This window comes from Oncorhynchus tshawytscha, unplaced genomic scaffold (genome assembly GCF_018296145.1).
Source record: "Oncorhynchus tshawytscha isolate Ot180627B unplaced genomic scaffold, Otsh_v2.0 Un_contig_11018_pilon_pilon, whole genome shotgun sequence".
Classification (NCBI taxonomy): Eukaryota; Metazoa; Chordata; class Actinopteri; order Salmoniformes; family Salmonidae; genus Oncorhynchus; species Oncorhynchus tshawytscha.
The window spans coordinates 195,276-216,020 of record NW_024609768.1 but is presented as its reverse complement, the minus strand read 5'-3'; the positions used below and the strand labels follow the sequence as shown (position 1 = coordinate 216,020).

General features: G+C 44.5%; 1 protein-coding gene across 2 annotated transcripts; it reads left to right on the top strand.

The window, feature by feature from the left end:
* The first annotated feature begins 881 nt into the window (after positions 1–881).
* On the top strand, positions 882–17,369 carry LOC121845804 (zinc finger protein 239-like). Of its 2 annotated transcripts, none has more exons than XM_042317789.1 (3): positions 882–1,210; positions 15,706–16,090; positions 16,290–17,369. In XM_042317789.1, exons 2-3 carry the CDS (start codon positions 15,712–15,714, stop codon positions 17,063–17,065), a joined length of 1,155 nt encoding a protein of 384 aa, XP_042173723.1. In that variant the 5' UTR covers positions 882–1,210; positions 15,706–15,711; the 3' UTR covers positions 17,066–17,369. The 2 variants fall into 2 exon arrangements, with proteins under 2 accessions (XP_042173723.1, XP_042173722.1); XM_042317788.1 differs by having other exon boundaries at positions 15,703–16,090.
* The last annotated feature ends 3,376 nt before the right edge of the window (positions 17,370–20,745 follow it).

The following is a 20,745-nucleotide window of genomic DNA, read 5'->3' as shown; positions in this document are numbered from 1 at the left end:
TTGCATCGTCTGTGGACCTATTTGGGCGGTAAGCAAATTGGAGTGGGTCAAGGGTGTCAGGTAGGGTGGAGGTGATATGGTCCTTGACTAGTCTCTCAAAGCACTTCATGATGACCCAGCCGAGGAAGTAGGTGAAGTGATTGGTGCATGTCAACTGACGGGTATGGTGGATAAAGTAAGGAAATTCACATCGTCCATACTACTGTTCTTCGATGAAAAGTCTCTCCCTTCTCATGTAAAGTTAAGATTTGTGAAATATCGTCTAAGAGCTTTTGTGCACAAACCCCTCTCGTGTCATAAATGCAAAAAATAATTTGTCACGTGTCAAGTGTATGCAGACCGGAAGAATATCGTGTGCTAGCTGAGGTTATGCTGCAACTGTAAGTGGCGAATATGCGCCTTCATTTCCCGGATTGTCCAGTTAAGGAGACAGAGGTGGCAAGAGCGAGGGCTGTCCAGTGTGTCTCCTATCTGGAGGCGAGTGGAAGGGGCGAGTGGCGTCATGGTAATAGAGCCTGCACTTGTGAATGTTTCTCGGCAACCAAGGGATCCTGATATATTGCGCGTGAAAAAAGTTGGTCTTTGTTGCGTTTAGTGCCTCGTCATAAACTACGCAGCACATAACAAAGAAGAAATCAGAGAACATTTGAGTAATTTTTTTGGCGCATACAGAACGCTCTTTTGTGACTCTGAGTTTACAGCTGAGGCCTTGCAAGAAATCCTGTCACAGAAAGTTCTGTCCTCACAGGCCACTGAGCCGTTGTCAGGATGTGACTTGAGTTGGACTGTGACAGACGGAGTAGGATAGGTTTTTAATGTTTGTTTATTTCCAACAATTTAGTTTTTTTTCTTCTTCTATCGTTTACCACTTGTACAGGAGGTGGCGGAATGCACCCAATACTTGTTTGCGGACCGCAAAAATACCGTAGAAGAAGAACAACAATGCCAGTCAAAGCGGAAGTTGCTACCTTGCAAGATAGTAGCTGAAACGTTCGTGCTTGGAGCCAACTATAAATATATCCTATTTTCAATCTCCGAAATGCAACAGCCACAGGACAACTTTGTTTGAAAGTCATAAATGATCCTGAGCCAAAACTGACGAGATAAAAGCTAGCAAGCTACCTCATTTTCCACGTGGAAAAAAAGGGAGGACAGGGACTTGCTAGCTACGTTAGCTTGCTAGCTAGCTGTCTTTTCTACAAGGAATTTGGTGAGTTAAATAGCTAGCTTATGTTCAACAACAGCTGTAGTTGCATTAATATTTTTGTGCATTTAAGAACGACTAATGTTGACAGTCTAGATATGACGATATCGTCAATAATTCCAGTTTAGTGGTTCGTGAACAAACACGGCAGTGCAGGCCCGGTCCTGGCCGTTCTTCCGCCCTAGACGAGACAACAACATAAAATCCGCCCTAAACAACTAGAATAGTGTAGCCGGTGTCTGCGTGGTACCGTTTGTAAAACAGACATTTGCATTGTGTTATTAGTCTTGATTCCTGTGACTAATCATTTTGGCTGTTTAAGCTCTGAATATCAGCTACCCAACATTCACCTATTTGCAATGAGTCCATGTATTTACACAGCAGGAAATGCTGAAGTATTGTATTTTTGTTGTTGTTGCTATGATCAGTTAGTCAAAAACCATTTAAGGAATATAAACTTGTCATCACTGATTATCATGATTTAGCCCGCAGGGTGAAACTCCTGGACAGCAAGTGTGGGTAGCCTGATTTTTAGGATGTAATATTTGTTAACATGTCATTCACATCGAATAGCTTTTTTTTGATCGGAGAAGCGTGCTTGTATGATGTAAAAATAAAGTGTCTGTTTCACGACATTGTCATAGATGATGTAGCCTACCGTAGGCTACATGATTTATGTAGATTATCTTTTGACGGGACGTTGATGGAGCGCCATAGCGGTGTATCTCTCCAACAGCACCCTGGAGAAACACGGACCAGCTAAATATTTTGCGAAAATAATGAATTAGTTTGTCTGCCAACAATTAAGAATCATAAATGACTCCTTATAAATCGTAAAATGTATCAGTTTCACTTACAGTCAAGAGGGTTGACAACTAAGCGACATAAAACGGATCTTCGATGTCCCAGGACCATGGCAACGGGTTTGAGCTGTTATACAAAACAACAGATGCATCAATTTGCTCTTTTAAATTTAAGCTATTATATAAAATTCTCTCCAGAAATAATGCTCAGTATATATTGGGTATTGAACAGACAGACCGGTGCAGAATCAATAGCGTGTCTCTTTGGTACTGTCCTGTAGGGCTGGGCAGTATGGCTCAATAGCATGTCTCTCTGGTACTGTCCTGTAGGGCTGGATGATATGGCTCAATAGCATGTCTCTCTGGTACTGTCCTGTAGGGCTGGATGATATGGCTCAATAGCATGTCTCTCTGGTACTGTCCTGTAGGGCTGGGCAGTATGGCTCAATAGCATGTCTCTCTGGTACTGTCCTGTAGGGCTGGGCAGTATGGCTCAATAGCATGTCTCTCTGGTACTGTCCTGTGGGCAGTAGGGCTGGGCAGTATGGCTCAATAGCATGTCTCTCTGGTACTGTCCTGTAGGGCTGGGCAGTATGGCTCAATAGCATGTCTCTCTGGTACTGTCCTGTAGGGCTGGGCAGTATGGCTCAATAGCATGTCTCTCTGGTACTGTCCTGTAGGGCTGGGCAGTATGGCTCAATAGCATGTCTCTCTGGTACTGTCCTGTAGGGCTGGGCAGTATGGCTCAATAGCATGTCTCTCTGGTACTGTCCTGTAGGGGGCTGGGCAGTATGGCTCAATAGCATGTCTCTGGTACTGTCCTGTAGGGCTGGGCAGTATGGCTCAATAGCATGTCTCTCTGGTACTGTCCTGTAGGGCTGGGCAGTATGGCTCAATAGCATGTCTCTCTGGTACTGTCCTGTAGGGCTGGGCAGTATGGCTCAATAGCATGTCTCTCTGGTACTGTCCTGTAGGGCTGGGCAGTATGGCTCAATAGCATGTCTCTCTGGTACTGTCCTGTCAGGGCTGGGCAGTATGGCTCAATAGCATGTCTCTCTGGTACTGTCCTGTAGGGCTGGGCAGTATGGCTCAATAGCATGTCTCTCTGGTACTGTCCTGTAGGGCTGGGCAGTATGGCTCAATAGCATGTCTCTCTGGTACTGTCCTGTAGGGCTGGGCAGTATGGCTCAATAGCATGTCTCTCTGGTACTGTCCTGTAGGGCTGGGCGGTATGGCTCAATAGCATGTCTCTCTGGTACTGTCCTGGGCTGGGTGATATGGCTCAATAGCATGTCTCTCTGGTACTGTCCTGTAGGGCTGGGTGATATGGCTCAATAGCATGTCCTTTCTCTGCATGTCTCTCTGGTATCTCTGTAGGGCTGGGCTGTAGGGCTCAATAGCATGTCTCTCTGGTACTGTCCTGTAGGGCTGGGCAGTATGGCTCAATAGCATGTCTCTCTGGTACTGTCCTGTAGGGCTGGGCAGTATGGCTCAATAGCATGTCTCTCTGGTACTGTCCTGTCAGGGGGTGATATGGCTGGGGTACTGTCCTGTAGGGCTATGGCTCAATAGCATGTCTCTCTGGTACTGTCCATCAGGTCTGGGTGATATGGCTCAATAGCATGTCTCTCTGGTACTGTCCTGTAGGGCTGGGCAGTATGGCTCAATAGCATGTCTCTCTGGTACTGTCCATCAGGTCTGGGTGATATGGCTCAATAGCATGTCTCTCTGGTACTGTCCTCTGGGCGATAGCTCATACTGTCTCTGGGTGATATGACTCTGGTACTGTCCTGTAGGGCTGGGCAGTATGGCTCAATAGCATGTCTCTCTGGTACTGTCCTGTAGGGCTGGGCAGTATGGCTCAATAGCATGTCTCTCTGGTACTGTCCTGTAGGGCTGGGCAGTATGGCTCAATAGCATGTCTCTCTGGTACTGTCCTGTAGGACTGGGCAGTATGGCTCAATAGCATGTCTCTCTGGTACTGTCCTTTAGGGCTGGGTGATATGGCTCAATAGCATGTCTCTCTGGTACTGTCCTGTAGGGCTGGGCAGTATGGCTCAATAATCATATCTCCGTTTATGTTCAAATTTATTGGCGATTCACGATATGTCTTGATATTTTAAAAATGTTATTCTCAAAATAAACTTTGTTGTACAATTTTCAAGGTAAAATACACTTCATTTTTAAAAACGGTCATCAATAATAAAATAACTTCAGGGCTTGTGAAATTATACCTAGGCTGATTATATGCCTTCCACAACCATAAGACCCCACTAATAATGGAATCAAAATAGTTGTACCTGCTTTTTTGCTTTTATGCTGTCACTGATCCGGCTTTCAGGTCTGTCTGTACAAATGGTCTTTTTGTTACAGCTTTAACCAGAACCGTGCATGATGCACATTAACACCGGTCTCAGAAACAATCTCTCCAGCACAAGCCCACGTGCTAGTGAGTAGCCAGCTCATATTTTATATTTCAAGTTTAGAATCTATTTGCTAGCTAACAAGGCAGAACAGTTGAATGGTTATTAAAGAAAACACAGCTGTTTGAACAGCAGGCTAGCCTGTTCACATTGTTCACATGTTGAAATCAAGTGGCCTACCTTATTTCTCAGAATGACAACGATTTGCCAGTTCCTTATATAATCGTTTATAATGCGTATTGCACATTTATAAAACACAGACTAAACAGCCTGTATAGCAGTCTTTATTTGACTAAAATGCTGCTAGTGGTACGTGGTACTGTAATGCGCTAGCCACAAAATGAGCATTCATTTAGCATCTGTTTGAGTGGTGTCTGCTCTGCCTGTGTGTATAGTGTGTGTAGTGTGTGTGTGTGTAGTGTGTGTGCTCTGTTTGAAATGTGAGGAGTTGAAACATAGACAGGGATTGGTTAGAGAGGTTAACTTCTCCTCTATTACAGTTAAATAATGTCTCCATGTGTTTCAGGGTCCATATGACCGAGTGTTAGACCAAACCTCAAATGCAAATAGCGAGTTGAACCTGCTTGTCAGTGACGAAGAAGTGATCTCTCATCTTTGTTGTGAGTGGTAGGGACTTGGGAGAAAAAGAGGCAGAGAGAGAGAGAGAGGTTTCACTCTCGCCAAAATAAGCCCAATGTGTTTCAATGTGCTTATTTTGAACATAAACTTGTCGCCTGCCTTCACTTTGGGACGACAACTCCTGTTGTTAGGGAGGAGACATGAGCATTTCGTCGTCATATACAGATATCTGATGTAAAATGGGGAAAGTGCACACAGCACAGAAGGAGCAAAGGAGACCAAAAAGACAACAGGGCGGCAGAGTAGCCTAGTGGTTAGAGTGTAGAGGTGGCAGGGTAGCCTGGTGGTTAGAGTGTAGAGGTGGCAGGTAGCCTGGTGGTTAGAGTGTAGGGGTGGCAGGTAGCCTAGTGGTTAGAGTGTAGGGGCGGCAGGGTAGCCTAGTGGTTAGAGTGTAGGGGCGTGGCAGGGTAGCCTAGTGGTTAGAGTGTAGGGGCGGCAGGGTAGCCTAGTGGTTAGAGTGTAGGGGCGGCAGGGTAGCCTGTGGTTAGAGTGTAGGGGCGGCAGGGTAGCCTGGTGGTTAGCCAGGGTAGCCTAGTGGTTAGAGTGTAGGGGCGGCAGGGTAGCCTAGTGGTTAGAGTGTAGGGGCGGCAGGGTAGCCTAGTGGTTAGAGTGTAGGGGTGGCAGGGTAGCCTGTGGTTAGAGTGTAGGGGCGGCAGGGTAGCCTGGTGGTTAGAGTGTAGGGGTGGCAGGGTAGCCTGGTGGTTAGAGTGTAGGGGTGGCAGGGTAGCCTGGTGGTTAGAGTGTAGGGGCGGCAGGGTAGCCTGGTGGTTAGAGTGTAGGGGTAGGGGTTAGAGGTAGGGTAGCCTGGTGGTTAGAGGTAGGGGCGGCAGGGTAGCCTAGTGGTTAGAGTGTAGGGGCGGCAGGGTAGCCTAGTGGTTAGAGTGTAGGGGCGGCAGGGTAGCCTGTGGTTAGAGTGTAGGGGCGGCAGGGTAGCCTAGTGGTTAGAGTGTAGGGGTGGCAGGGTAGCCTGTGGTTAGAGTGTAGGGGCGGCAGGTAGCCTGGTGGTTAGAGTGTGGGGGGCAGGGTAGCCTAGTGGTTAGAGTGTGGGGGGTAGCCTAGTGGTTAGGGTAGCCTAGTGGTTAGAGTGTGGGGCGGCAGGGTAGCCTAGTGGTTAGAGTGTAGGGGGCGGCAGGGTAGCCTAGTGGTTAGAGTGTAGGGGCGGCAGGGTAGCCTAGTGGTTAGAGTGTAGGGGCGGCAGGGTAGCCTAGTGGTTAGAGCGTTGGACTAGTAACCGGAAGGTTGCAAGTTCAAATCCCCGAGCTGACAAGGTACAAATCTGTCGTTCTGCCCCTGAACAGGCAGTTAACCCACTGTTCCTAGGCCGTCATTGAAAATAAGAATTTGTTCTTAACTGACTTGCCTGGTTAAATAAAGGGAAACATTTTTTAATTTTTTAAACACACAACATGACAGCAAGTGGACCCTCATTAAAAACAAAAACAAACAAAACAACTTGATTCTGCAATACAGGCATTTTAATTTTTTGGCAAAAACATACATTCAAATTAATCAAATAAATGTGATATATCGCCCCGCCCTACTGTCCAGTAGGTGTCTAATTTTTGGAGTCAGGTTCAGGAATAATATCAGGGTGTGGTTGGACCTGCGCACTATATTGCTGGGCGACTTGAAGGACCACGGTCAGTCAACAGGAAATATCATTGTGCTCTTTGGGTTAAATGTTTATTTTTGGGGACGTTTGGTCAGAAATATTGCAGATGGCGGGGTTCAAGTCCCTAGTGAGACGCCATGGGAGGGATGTATTGTGAGAAGAAATGGTAGAATGATGATTTACTGGGAAAGATTGAGGTTGCTCTGATGCTGTCTGAAGGGTGGAATTGATGCGTGTTGGAAAAATGATATACGCCAATGTACAGTATAAATGTTTGAGGTCCTCCAATCGGGTGTGAGGGTGGGGTGGGATTATGGAGGTCCTCCAATCATGGGTGGGATTATTGAGGTCCTCCAATCAGGGGTGAGGGTAGGAATGGGATTATTGTATGTTTTACATTTAGCTATCTATGTTTTGTGTTTCATGCTGTGTGTCTGCTGGTCCTGGTAGATTCATGCTGCGTGTCTGCTGGCCCTGGTCGATTCATGCTGTGTGTGCTGGTCCTGGTAGATTCATGCTGTGTGTGCTGGTCCTGGTAGATTCATGCTGCCTGTCTGCTGGTCCTGGTAGATTCATGCTGCCTGTCTGCTGGTCCTGGTAGATTCATGCTGCCTGTCTGCTGGTCCTGGTAGATTCATGCTGCCTGTCTGCTGGTCCTGGTAGATTCATGCTGCCTGTCTGCTGGTCCTGGTAGATTCATGCTGCCTGTCTGCTGGTCCTGGTAGATTCATGCTGCCTGTCTGCTGGTCCTGGTAGATTCATGCTGCCTGTCTGCTGGTCCTGGTAGATTCATGCTGCCTGTCTGCTGGTCCTGGTAGATTCATGCTGCCTGTCTGCTGGTCCTGGTAGATTCATGCTGCCTGTCTGCTGGTCCTGGTAGATTCATGCTGCCTGTCTGCTGGTCCTGGTAGATTCATGCTGCCTGTCTGCTGGTCCTGGTAGATTCATGCTGCCTGTCTGCTGGTCCTGGTAGATTCATGCTGCCTGTCTGCTGGTCCTGGTAGATTCATGCTGCCTGTCTGCTGGTAGATTCATGCTGCCTGTCTGTTGGTCCTGGTAGATTCATGCTGCCTGTCTGCTGGTCCTGGTAGATTCATGCTGCCTGTCTGCTGGTCCTGGTAGATTCATGCTGCCTGTCTGCTGGTCCTGGTAGATTCATGCTGCCTGTCTGCTGGTCCTGGTAGATTCATGCTGCCTGTCTGCTGGTCCTGGTAGATTCATGCTGCCTGTCTGCTGGTCCTGGTAGATTCATGCTGCCTGTCTGCTGGTCCTGGTAGATTCATGCTGCCTGTCTGCTGGTCCTGGTAGATTCATGCTGCCTGTCTGCTGGTCCTGGTAGATTCATGCTGCCTGTCTGCTGGCCCTGGTAGATTCATGCTGCCTGTCTGCTGGCCCTGGTAGATTCATGCTGCCTGTCTGCTGGCCCTGGTAGATTCATGCTGCCTGTCTGCTGGCCCTGGTCGATTCATGCTGCCTGTCTGCTGGCCCTGGTCGATTCATGCTGCCTGTCTGCTGGCCCTGGTCGATTCATGCTGCCTGTCTGCTGGCCCTGGTCGATTCATGCTGCCTGTCTGCTGGCCCTGGTCGATTCATGCTGCCTGTCTGCTGGCCCTGGTCGATGCTGCCTGTCTGCTGGCCCTGGTCGATTCATGCTGTGAGCTGCGTGTCTGCTGGCCCTGGTAGATTCATGCTGTGAGCGGGTGTCTGCTGGTCCTGGTAGATTCATGCTGTGAGCGGTGTGTCTGCTGGCCCTGGTAGATTCATGCTGTGAGCGGTGTGTCTGCTGGTCCTGGTAGATTCATGCGCTGAGCGGTGTGTCTGTTGGTCCTGATAGTTATGGGTGCGCTCACTTCCATGCCCGCCTGGGCGTACCAAGTCCCGCCCTTGAAAAATCCCTTTGGGCCTGGGCGGGGCCTTGCCGATGTCTCTGGGCGAGTGGGGGCACGAGCACCCACTGACCAGAACACCCACTGACCAGAACACCCACTGACCAGAACACCCACTGATCAGAACACCCTCTGACCAGAACACCCTCTGACGTGTGCGGCCATTGGTATTGTCTGTGTTTTGTTGTTTTAAAGAAAATAAGAAAATCAATCTACATACAGTATCAGTCAAAAGTTTGGACACATCTACCCATTCCAGGGTTTTTCTTTATTTGGACTATTTTCTACATTGTAGAATGATAGTGAAGACATCAAAACTATGAAATAACACATGGAATCATGTAGTAACCAAAAAAGTGTTAAAAAAAATCAAAATATTAGATTTTTTTTAAATAGCCACCCTTTTCCTTGATGACAGCTTTGCACACGCTTGTCACTCTCAACCAGCTTCATGAAGTAGTCACCTGGAATGCATTTCAATTAACAGGTGTGCCTTGTTAGAAGTTAATTTGTGGATTTTTTTCCCTTAATGCGTTAGAGCCATCAGTTGTGTTGTGACAAGGTAGGGGTGGTATACTGAAGATCGCCCTATTTAGTAAATAACAAGTCCATAATTATAGCAAGAACAGCTGAAATAAGCAAAGAGAAACAACAGTCCATCATTACTTTAAGACATGAAGGTCAGTCAATACGGAAAATTTCAAGAACTTTGATGAAACTGGCTCTCAAGAGGACCACCACAGGAATGGAAGACCCAGAGTTCGCTCTGCTGCAGAAGATAATGAACTTATAATGAACCAGCCTCAGAAATTGCAGCCCAAACAAATGCTTCACGGTGTTCAAGTTACAGACACATCTCAACATCAACTGTTCAGAGGAGACTCTGCGAATCAGGTCTTCATGGTCGAATGCTGCAAAGAAACCAATACGAAAAAGAGACTTGCTTGGGCCAAGAAACACAAGCAATGGACATTAGACCGGTGGAAATTTTTTCTTTTGGTCTGGAGTCCAAATCGGACATTTCTGGTTCCAACCGCAGTGTCTTTGTGAGACGCGGTGTCGGTGAACGGATGATCTCTGCATGTCTATTTCCCACCGTAAAGCGTGGAGGAGGAGGTTTCTCTGGTGACAATGTTTGTGATTCAGAATTCAAGGCACTTAACCAGCATGGCTAACACAGCATTCTGCAGCGATACGCCATCCCATCTGGTTCGGGCTTAGTGGGACAATCATTCGTTTTTCAACAGGATAATGACCCAACACACCTCCAGGCTGTGTAAGGGCTATTTGACCAAGAAGGAGAGTGATGGAGTGCTGCATCAGATGACCTGGCATCCACAATCCCCGACCTCAACCAAATTAGGATGGTTTGGGATGAGTCGGACCGCAAAAATGGGAACTGCTTATCATGGGGCGACTTCGGCACTCACCTAAATAGCATATATACCACTTGGGTGAGAGAGAATGTCATTGTTTTTTGGCAGAATTATGTAAGCTGTTATCAAATCAAATGTATTTATATAGCCCTTCGTACATCAGCTGATATCTCAAAGTGCTGTACAGAAACCCAGCCTAAAACTCCAAACAGCAAGCAATGCAGGTGTAGAAGCACAGTGGCTATGAAAAACTCCCTAGAAAGGCCAAAACCAAGGAAGAAACCTAGAGAGGAACCAGGCTATGAGGGGTGGCCAGTCCTCTTCTGGCTGTGCCGGGTGGAGATTATAACAGAACATGGCCAAGATGTTCAAATGTTCATAAATGACCAGCATGGTCAAATAATAATAATCACAGGCAGAACAGTTGAAACTGGAGCAGCAGCACGGCCAGGTGGACTGGGGACAGCAAGGAGTCATCATGCCAGGTAGTCATGAGGCATGGTCCTAGGGCTCAGGTCCTCCAAGAAAGAAAGAGAATTAGAGAGAGCATACTTAAATTCACACAGGACACCGGATAAGACAGGAGAAGTACTCCAGATATAACAAACTGACACAAACTACTGCAGCATAAACACTGGAGGCTGAGACAGGAGGGGTCATGAGACACTGTGGCCCCATCCGATGATTCCCCCAGGCAGGTGGTATCAGTACCAGATCAATGTGGAGCTATATACAGGGAGTACCAGTACCAGATCAATAAGCAGCTATATACAGGGAGTACCAGTACCAGATCAATGAGCAGCTATATACAGGGAGTACCAGTACCAGATCAATGTGCAGCTATATACAGGGAGTACCAGATCAATGTGCAGCTATATACAGGGAGTACCAGATCAATGAGCAGCTATATACAGGGAGTACCAGATCAATGTGCAGCTATATACAGGGAGTACCAGATCAATGTGCAGCTACAGGGTGGAGAACAAGTATTTGATACACTGCCGATTTTGCAGGTTTTCCTACTTACAAAGCATGTAGAGGTCTGTAATTTTTATCAAAGGTACACTTCAACTGTGAAAGACAAAATCTAAAACAAAAATCCAGAAAATCACATTGTATGATTTTTAAGTAATTAATTAGCATTTTATTGCATGACATAAGTAGGAAAACCTGCAAAATCGTCAGTGTATCAAATACTTGTTCTCCCCACTGTATATGATAAAGAGAGTATTGGCAGCGTAAAAATAGCTATATACAGGGAGTACCAGATCAATGTGCAGCTATATACAGGGAGTACAAGTACCAGATCAATGTGCAGCTATATACAGGGAGTACCAGTACCAGATCAATGTGGTGCTATATACAGGGAGTACCAGATCAATGTGCAGCTATATACAGGGAGTACCAGTACCAGATCAATGTGCAGCTATATACAGGGAGTATCAGATCAATGTGGAGCTATATACAGGGAGTACCAGTACCAGATCAATGTGCAGCTATATACAGGGAGTACCAGATCAATGTGCAGCTATATACAGGGAGTACCAGATCAATGTGCAGCTATATACAGGGAGTACCAGATCAATGTGCAGCTATATACATGGAGTACCAGTACCAGATCAATGAGCAGCTATATACAGGGAGTACCAGTATCAGATCAATGAGCAGCTATATACAGGGAGTACCAGTACCAGATCAATGAGCAGCTATATACAGGGAGTACCAGTACCAGATCAATGAGCAGCTATATACAGGGAGTACCAGTACCAGATCAATGAGCAGCTATATACATGGAGTACCAGTATCAGATCAATGTGGAGCTAGCAGGGCGTGTGCTGTGGGAGTACCAGTACCAGATCAATTTGTGACCAGCTATATGCAGGGAGTACCAGTATCAGATCAATGTGGAGCTCCAGATGACAGCTGGCGTGTGCTGTGTGGAGGCATCAACATTCAGTCACAGTCATTGGACCGTATCCCCAACGCTATAGACCACGTCTCGTTAATTAATCATTAATCAGAGGGTTTAAATGTCCAAATTCATCAATATGCTGAAATAATTTGTGATTTTTTTTTTTTTTTTTTGTTGAAGACCAAGACATACAAATTCCCCTCTACACACACGTGTCACACTTGTTCAGATTACTTGTATTTTGCTAAAATACTACCTTTTAAAAACTGCTCACGCACCAATATTTACCAAGCGGTCACTCCAGACTGAAATTGATTAGTTTGTTCTACTGTAATAAATAGCGAGCATATTAAATCACTCACATCGAAAATGGGACAATAACCGCCGTTTGTCCTCTTCTAAAAAAAAAAAAGTGTATGGACTTCCTGCGACCACAACGAACTTGGGAATACTTCCATACCTGTTGATAGATGGCAACCTGTAGTAGCCATTTATCAACTGGATTTCCTGCTCTCTTCTTCTACTACTACAGGTCATCTAAATCTAAAGTGTATGGACTTCCTGCTGTCTTCTTCTTCTTCTACTACAGGTCATCTAAAGTGTATGGACTTCCTGCTGTCTTCTTCTACTACAGGTCATCTAAAGTGTATGGACTTCCTGCTGTCTTCTTCTTCTACTACAGGTCATCTAAAGTGTATGGACTTCCTGCTGTCTTCTTCTTCTACTACAGGTCATCTAAAGTGTATGGACTTCCTGCTGTCTTCTTCTACTACAGGTCATCTACTACAGGTCATCTAAAGTGTATGGACTTCCTGCTGTCTTCTTCTACTACAGGTCATCTAAAGTGTATGGACTTCCTGCTGTCTTCTTCTACTACAGGTCATCTAAAGTGTATGGACTTCCTGCTGTCTTCTTCTGCTCTACTACAGGTCATCTAAAGTGTATGGACTTCCTGCTGTCTTCTTCTTCTACTACAGGTCATCTAAAGTGTATGGACTTCCTGCTGTCTTCTTCTTGTATGGACTTCTGCTGTCTTCTTCTACTACAGGTCATCTAAAGTGTATGGACTTCCTGCTGTCTTCTTCTACTACAGGTCATCTAAAGTGTATGGACTTCCTGCTGTCTTCTTCTTCTACTACAGGTCATCTAAAGTGTATGGACTTCCTGCTGTCTTCTTCTTCTACTACAGGTCATCTAAAGTGTATGGACTTCCTGCTGTCTTCTTCTTCTACTACAGGTCATCTAAAGTGTATGGACTTCCTGCTGTCTTCTTCTACTACAGGTCATCTAAAGTGTATGGACTTCCTGCTGTCTTCTTCTTCTACAGGTCATCTAAAGTGTATGGACTTCCTGCTGTCTTCTTCTACTACAGGTCATCTAAAGTGTATGGACTTCCTGCTGTCTTCTTCTTCTACTACAGGTCATCTAAAGTGTATGGACTTCCTGCTGTCTTCTCTACAGGTCACTAAAGTGTATGGACTTCCTGCTGTCTTCTTCTTCTAGGTCATCTAAAGTGTATGGACTTCCTGCTGTCTTCTTCTTCTACTACAGGTCATCTAAAGTGTATGGACTTCCTGCTGTCTTCTTCTACTCACTAAAGGTCATCTAAAGGTCATCTAAAGTATGGACTTCCTGCTGTCTTCTTCTTCTACTACAGGTCATCTAAAGTGTATGGACTTCCTGCTGTCTTCTTCTACTACAGGTCATCTAAAGTGTATGGACTTCCTGCTGTCTTCTTCTACTACAGGTCATCTAAAGTGTATGGACTTCCTGCTGTCTTCTTCTCTAAAGTGTATGGACTACAGGTCATCTAAAGTGTATGGACTTCCTGGTCTGTCTTCTTCTTCTACTACAGGTCATCTAAAGTGTATGGACTTCCTGCTGTCTTCTTCTTCTACTACAGGTCATCTAAAGTGTATGGACTTCCTGCTGTCTTCTTCTTCTACTACAGGTCATCTAAAGTGTATGGACTTCCTGCTGTCTTCTTCTAAAGTGTATGGACTACAGGTCATCTAAAGTGTATGGACTTCCTGCTGTCTTCTTCTACTACAGGTCATCTAAAGTGTATGGACTTCCTGCTGTCTTCTTCTACTACAGGTCATCTAAAGTGTATGGACTTCCTGCTGTCTTCTTCTTCTACAGGTCATCTAAAGTGTATGGACTTCCTGCTGTCTTCTTCTACTACAGGTCATCTAAAGTGTATGGACTTCCTGCTGTCTTCTTCTACTACAGGTCATCTAAAGTGTATGGACTTCCTGCTGTCTTCTTACAGGTCATCTTCTTCCTGCTGTCTTCTACAGGTCATCTAAAGTGTATGGACTTCCTGCTGTCTTCTTCTACTACAGGTCATCTAAAGTGTATGGACTTCCTGCTGTTCTTCTTCATCTAAAGTGTATGGACTTCCTGCTGTCTTCTTCTACTACAGGTCATCTAAAGTGTATGGACTTCCTGCTGTCTTCTTCTTCTACTACAGGTCATCTAAAGTGTATGGACTTCCTGCTGTCTTCTTCTTCTACAGGTCATCTAAAGTGTATGGACTTCCTGCTGTCTTCTTCTACTACAGGTCATCTAAACAGGTCATGTATGGACTTCCTGCTGTCTTCTTCTACTACAGGTCATCTTCTTCCTGCTGTCTTCTACTACAGGTCATCTAAATTGTATGGACTTCCTGCTGTCTTCTTCTTCTACTACAGGTCATCTAAAGTGTATGGACTTCCTGCTGTCTTCTTCTACTACAGGTCATCTAAAGTGTATGGACTTCCTGCTGTCTTCTTCTTCTACTACAGGTCATCTAAAGTGTATGGACTTCCTGCTGTCTTCTTCTACTACAGGTCATCTAAAGTGTATGGACTTCCTGCTGTCTTCTTCTACTACAGGTCATCTAAAGTGTATGGACTTCCTGCTGTCTTCTTCTTCTACTACAGGTCATCTAAATTGTATGGACTTCCTGCTGTCTTCTTCTTCTACTACAGGTCATCTAAATTGTATGGACTTCCTGCTGTCTTCTTCTTCTACTACAGGTCATCTAAATTGTATGGACTTCCTGCTGTCTTCTACTACAGGTCATCTAAATTGTATGGACTTCCTGCTGTCTTCTACTACAGGTCATCTAAAGTGTATGGACTTCCTGCTGTCTTCTTCTACTACAGGTCATCTAAAGTGTATGGACTTCCTGCTGTCTTCTTCTACTACAGGTCATCTAAAGTGTATGGACTTCCTGCTGTCTTCTTCTACTACAGGTCATCTAAAGTGTATGGACTTCCTGCTGTCTTCTTCTTCTACTACAGGTCATCTAAAGTGTATGGACTTCCTGCTGTCTTCTTCTACTACAGGTCATCTAAAGTGTATGGACTTCCTGCTGTCTTCTTCTACTACAGGTCATCTAAAGTGTATGGACTTCCTGCTGTCTTCTTCTACTACAGGTCATCTAAAGTGTATGGACTTCCTGCTGTCTTCTTCTACTACAGGTCATCTAAAGTGTATGGACTTCCTGCTGTCTTCTTCTACTACAGGTCATCTAAAGTGTATGGACTTCCTGCTGTCTTCTACTACTACAGGTCATCTAAAGTGTATGGACTTCCTGCTGTCTTCTTTTTCTACTACAGGTCATCTAAAGTGTATGGACTTCCTGCTGTCTTCTTCTTCTTCTACTACAGGTCATCTAAAGTGTGTAGACTTCCTGCTGTCTTCTACTACAGGTCATCTAAAGTGTATGGACTTCCTGCTGTCTTCTACTACAGGTCATCTAAAGTGTATGGACTTCCTGCTGTCTTCTACTACAGGTCATCTAAAGTGTATGGACTTCCTGCTGTCTTGCCATTGACTGCATTGTTGTTGTTCCCACCAGCAGGACAACATGAGTGGAGAGAAGGAAGCATTGATGGAAGAAATCGAACAGAGTTTACACCCTCTAACGGAGGATCATTTACGACACCTGTGTGAACGTTGTGGAATAGATGGCCCCCAAGTTAAAGGAAAGAACCATCGCTCGTTGCGACGTAAAATCATGGAAGAAATGTGGGAAAACGCAGATTCTTTGAAATCGGAGGAGCAGGGAATGTCTTGGTTACTCCGACTGAAAGATGACATCAGAAAAATACAGGAAGAATCTAGTGTGGCACCCATGAGTCCCAGCCAGTCTGATGATGATGATAATGATACAGACTGCGATGAAGAATGGAACGTGGAGGACAACGATGGAGATTCAGATTCGATGTCATCAAGTAGGAACAATGGTGTGTATAGACTACAATCTGCTTTTGTAACAGTTCATTGATTGGTCAATATTTATTAATTGACCCGTATTTGCTCAACGTAACTATTCAGTGTTGTATAGCAGCTCATCTGTGTTGGATGGGGAAGATACTTCAACACTGGGTCATTAAGTACTTTGGTACATGTGAGGAACCTTAACTTCATGTCTTTGTTTCACAGGGGACAACCCTAACAGTCGCTCGCTCAGTGGGAGGGTCTTATCATCTGGGAAGGCTCCAGGGTTGAAAGTGATCCAGCGCCCTTACAGCTGTGATGTATGTGAGAAAAGTTTCCCACATTTAGGAGACCTAAAGAGACACCAGAGAATACACACAGGAGAGAAACCATATGGCTGTGATCAATGTGGGAAGAGTTTTCGTCAGCCAGGGCAACTGACGAAACACAAGCTAACACACACTGGAGAGAAATCTTATCGCTGTGATCAATGTGGGAAGAGTTTTGCTCGAGCTGATACCAGGACTGAACACAAGCGAACACACACAGGAAGGAAATCTTATGTCTGTGATCAATGTGGGAAGGGTTTCACTACCTTAGGAGCACTGACTATACACCAGAGAATACACACAGGAGAGAAACCATATGTCTGCGCTGTATGTGAAAAGAGTTTTCGTCAGTCAGGACAACTGACTATACACAAGCGAACACACACGGGAGAGAAACCATATAACTGTGATCAATGTGAGAAGAGTTTTGCCGAAGCTGGTTCCCTGACTGAACACAGACGAACACATACAGGAGAGAAACCATATGTCTGTGATCAATGTGGGAAGAGTTTCACTACCTTAGGAACACTGACTATACACCAGAGAATTCACACAGGAGAGAAACCTTTTGTTTGTGCTATATGTGGAAAGAGTTTCCGTCAAACGGTACAACTGACAAGGCACAAGAGAACACACGCGGGAGAGAAATCTTACAGAAGCTTTGATCAATGAGGGGATTCGATCATCTCGCCTGGGTTGCACACAAACTCACACAAACTCACAGTTGAAGATGCATCAGCGAACACACTGGAGAGAGACATTACAGATGTGTGGTCTGCTGTGAGTTTTTAGTTTATTAGGATCCCCATTAGCTACAGGATTTTGGATCCCCATTCTTCATGGTTTTGGTACCGTGATGAAACTCAGTGGTGTGTCTGGTGGGGTATCTGCAGTCTATTCGGGAAAGTATTCAGACCCCGGGGGAGAAGGACCTTGGTCAGGGCGGTGACCAAGAACGCAATGGTCACCCTGACAGAGCTCCACAGTTCCTCTGTGGAGATGGGAGAACCTTCTAGAAGGACAACCATCTCTGCAGCACTCCACCAATCAGGCCTTTATGGTAGAGTGTCCAGACAGAAGCCACTCCTCAGTAAAAGGCACATGACAGCCCGCTTAGAGTTTGCCAAAAGGCACTTGAAGGACTCTTAGACTATGAGAAATCAGCATCATGCTGTGGGGATGTTTTTCAGCAGCAGGGACTGGGAAACTAGTCAGGTTCGAGGGAAAGATGAACGGAGAAAAGTACAGAGAGATCCTTGATGAAAACCTGCTCAGGACCTCAGACTGGGGCGATGGTTCACCTTCCAACAGGACAATTACCCTAAGCATACAGCCAAGAAGTGGCTTCGGGACAAGTCTCTGAATGTCCTTGAGTGGCCCAGCCAGAGACCGGACTTGAACCCGATCTAACCTCCCTGGAGAGACCTGAAAATTGCTGTGCAGCGACGCACCCCATCCAACCTGACAGAGCTTGAGAGGATCTGCAGATAAGAATGGGGGAACTCTCCAAATACAGGTTAGCGTCATACCCAAGAAAACCCAAGGCTGTAATCACTGCCAAAGGTGCTTCAACAAAGTACTGATTAAAGGGTCTGAATACTTATGTAAATGTGATGTCAGATTATTTTATTTGTATAAATTTGCAACAATTTTGGAGAAAAACAAATCGGGGTTTTTCTTTGTTTGTCATTATGGGGTATTGTGATGTCATTACGGGGTATTGTGATGTCATTATGGGGTATTGTGTGTAGATTGATGATGGAAAACAATTGAATCCATTATAGAATAAGGCTGTAACGTAACAGAATGTGGAATAAATCAAGGGGTCTGAATACTTTCTGAAGGCACTTTGTCTGTTCTGAAGTGTATACAAATACAATATACAAGTGGTTAGGTATTTTCAACACACAAATATTTCTTCAACCATAAAAGACTATCAACCATGTTGTTGATGTTAGTTATATGTGTGTGTAGTTAAAGGGCAAGGCGTGCTGTTTTGTTTTGAGACAGCTTTGCTAGGTCTTTCTTTTCTGCACCTGACCATATTACCAGACAGTCCTCAAGATGGGACAAGACCAGAGTCTGGACAACTAGTACAGTTGATCTTTGTGTCAGAAACACAGAACATATTTTTTTATAACAGACAATACCCCTCCCCATCTTCACAACAACTTAGTCAACAACCTAGTCTAACAGTTGACCATGATAACTTCACCTCATCTAAACAACAACTTAGTCAATATGACCTGACCATGTTAACTTCTCCCCATCTAAACAACAACTTAGTCAATATGACGAGACCATGATAACTTCACCTCATCTAAACTACAACTTAGTCAATATGACCTGACCATGTTAACTTCTCCCATCTAAACAACAACTTAGTCAATATGACCTGACCATGATAACTTTCACCTCATCCCCAGGTGAAACTAAGAACTTAGGAACCAAATACAATATGACCTGACCATGATATTCACACCCCATCTTCACATGCACAACCCCAGGTGAGGTTTAGGTCTAAGAGAATGGTTGGAACCAAATACAATATGACCTGACCATGATATTCACACCCCATCTTCACATGCACAACCCCAGGTGAGGTTTAGGTCTAAGAATGGTTTTAACCAAATACAATATGCTTTTAGATGTATTTACACCCAGTTTATTCTGTAAGTCCTTTTGCTAAGAGTCTCTGTGAGCTCCCATGGCTGTAGATACTGATGTGTAGAGTCTGCAGTCATCAGCATACATAGTAACTTTAGCTTCTTGTAAGACAAATGGCAAATAATTTGTAAAAATAGAGAAGAGTAAGGTGTGTTGGTTTGATGACATGTTGAGGGTTTCACACTCTGTGGGGTTATATTTACTTTACCACCTACTGTTAGTGCTTTCATCTTAAGATGGCTGAGAGACCGTCACTTTAAAAACGGGCTCGTATTGTCAATTAAAATGTTATAATGTAGAATGTTTTGCCAATGTTATAGGTAGAGTTTTCATGTTGGAATTCAATGTTATATGTAGAGTTTTCATGTAATTCAATGTAATTAAAATTGAACGCATATGTGTTTGTAGTTAATACATGCCAATGTATTTAGGTTTTTAATGAGAATAAATACGAAGCTCCAATGAACCTTGGCATTATTTTTTCCAACTTATTCCTCTGAGAACAACTAAAAATGCATTTTATTTTTTTAACCTAAAGTAAGATTAGCTACACGAAACATCATCGACGTAGACACACAATAGTTTTGTATCTCCTATTGGGGAAAGACTAATGAACGGGCTGCACAGTCACTATGGGAGCTGTCTAGAGCGCCCGTTAAATTGTGCATACAAGCAATTCTTTTTTTAAACTCTGCAAACGGTTAAACTCTTAAACTCGTGAGATAAAACTTCTATGTATAGTGGGTAACATAATACTATCATCCTACATTGAAATGTTGATTTATTTGTACATATTAGATTATTTTATATTTCGCCGTCTTCCTTGATGTTTTGATCCAAATGGACAGCATACGTTACGACTACATTACGCAAGCTCACGTTTTGACCGCATCGAATGGAAGGCATACGTTACGACTACATTACGCAAGCTCACGTTTTGACCGCATCGAATGGAAGGTATACGTTACGACTACATTACGCAAGCTCACGTTTTGACCGCATCAAATGGAAGGCATACGTTACGACTACATTACGCAAGCCCACGTTTTGACCGCATCAAATGGAAGGTATACGTCACATCGAATTTAGCTTAATTAGACTTTTTTTTTTTTTTACCTCAGATTGGTGCTGTTAATGTAAAAGTTTATAGTTATCGCGATGACACAATCGATGGCTTCATAAAACAGATCAATATCTTTGGTTCTGGTCCGCTTGGCGGTTGCAGGACTTAGAATGCTGCTGTCAATTTCAAACTCAAATGGCATGAATAATGCGGGACACTGTATAAACTATCACTCAAATACAGTGCCTTCAGAAAGTATTCAGACCCCTTGACTTTTTCCACATTTTGTTACATTACAGCTGTATTCTAAAATGGATTAAATCGTTTTTTTCCTCATCAATCTACACACAATACCCCATAATGACATCACAATGCCCCATAATGACATCACAATGCCCCATAATGACAAAGCAAAACCTGTTTTTTCGACATTTTTGCTACTTTCTTTAAAAAAAAAAAAACGGAAATATCACATTTACATAAGTATTCAGACCCTTTACTCAGTACTTTTGTTGAAGCACCTTTGGCAGCGATCACAGCATCGAGTCTTGGGTGTGATGCTACAAGCTTGGCACACCTGTATTTGGGGAGTTTCTCCCCATTCTTCTCTGCGGAAGGGCTT

Bases quoted from the DNA above. Each gene is read 5' to 3' on its own strand.
- LOC121845804 (XM_042317789.1), top strand. From the start codon at position 15,712: ATGAGTGGAGAGAAGGAAGCATTGATGGAAGAAATCGAACAGAGTTTA. The intron at 16,091-16,289 runs GTGTGTATAGAC...TTTGTTTCACAG, and splicing joins GTCATCAAGTAGGAACAATG to GGGACAACCCTAACAGTCGC.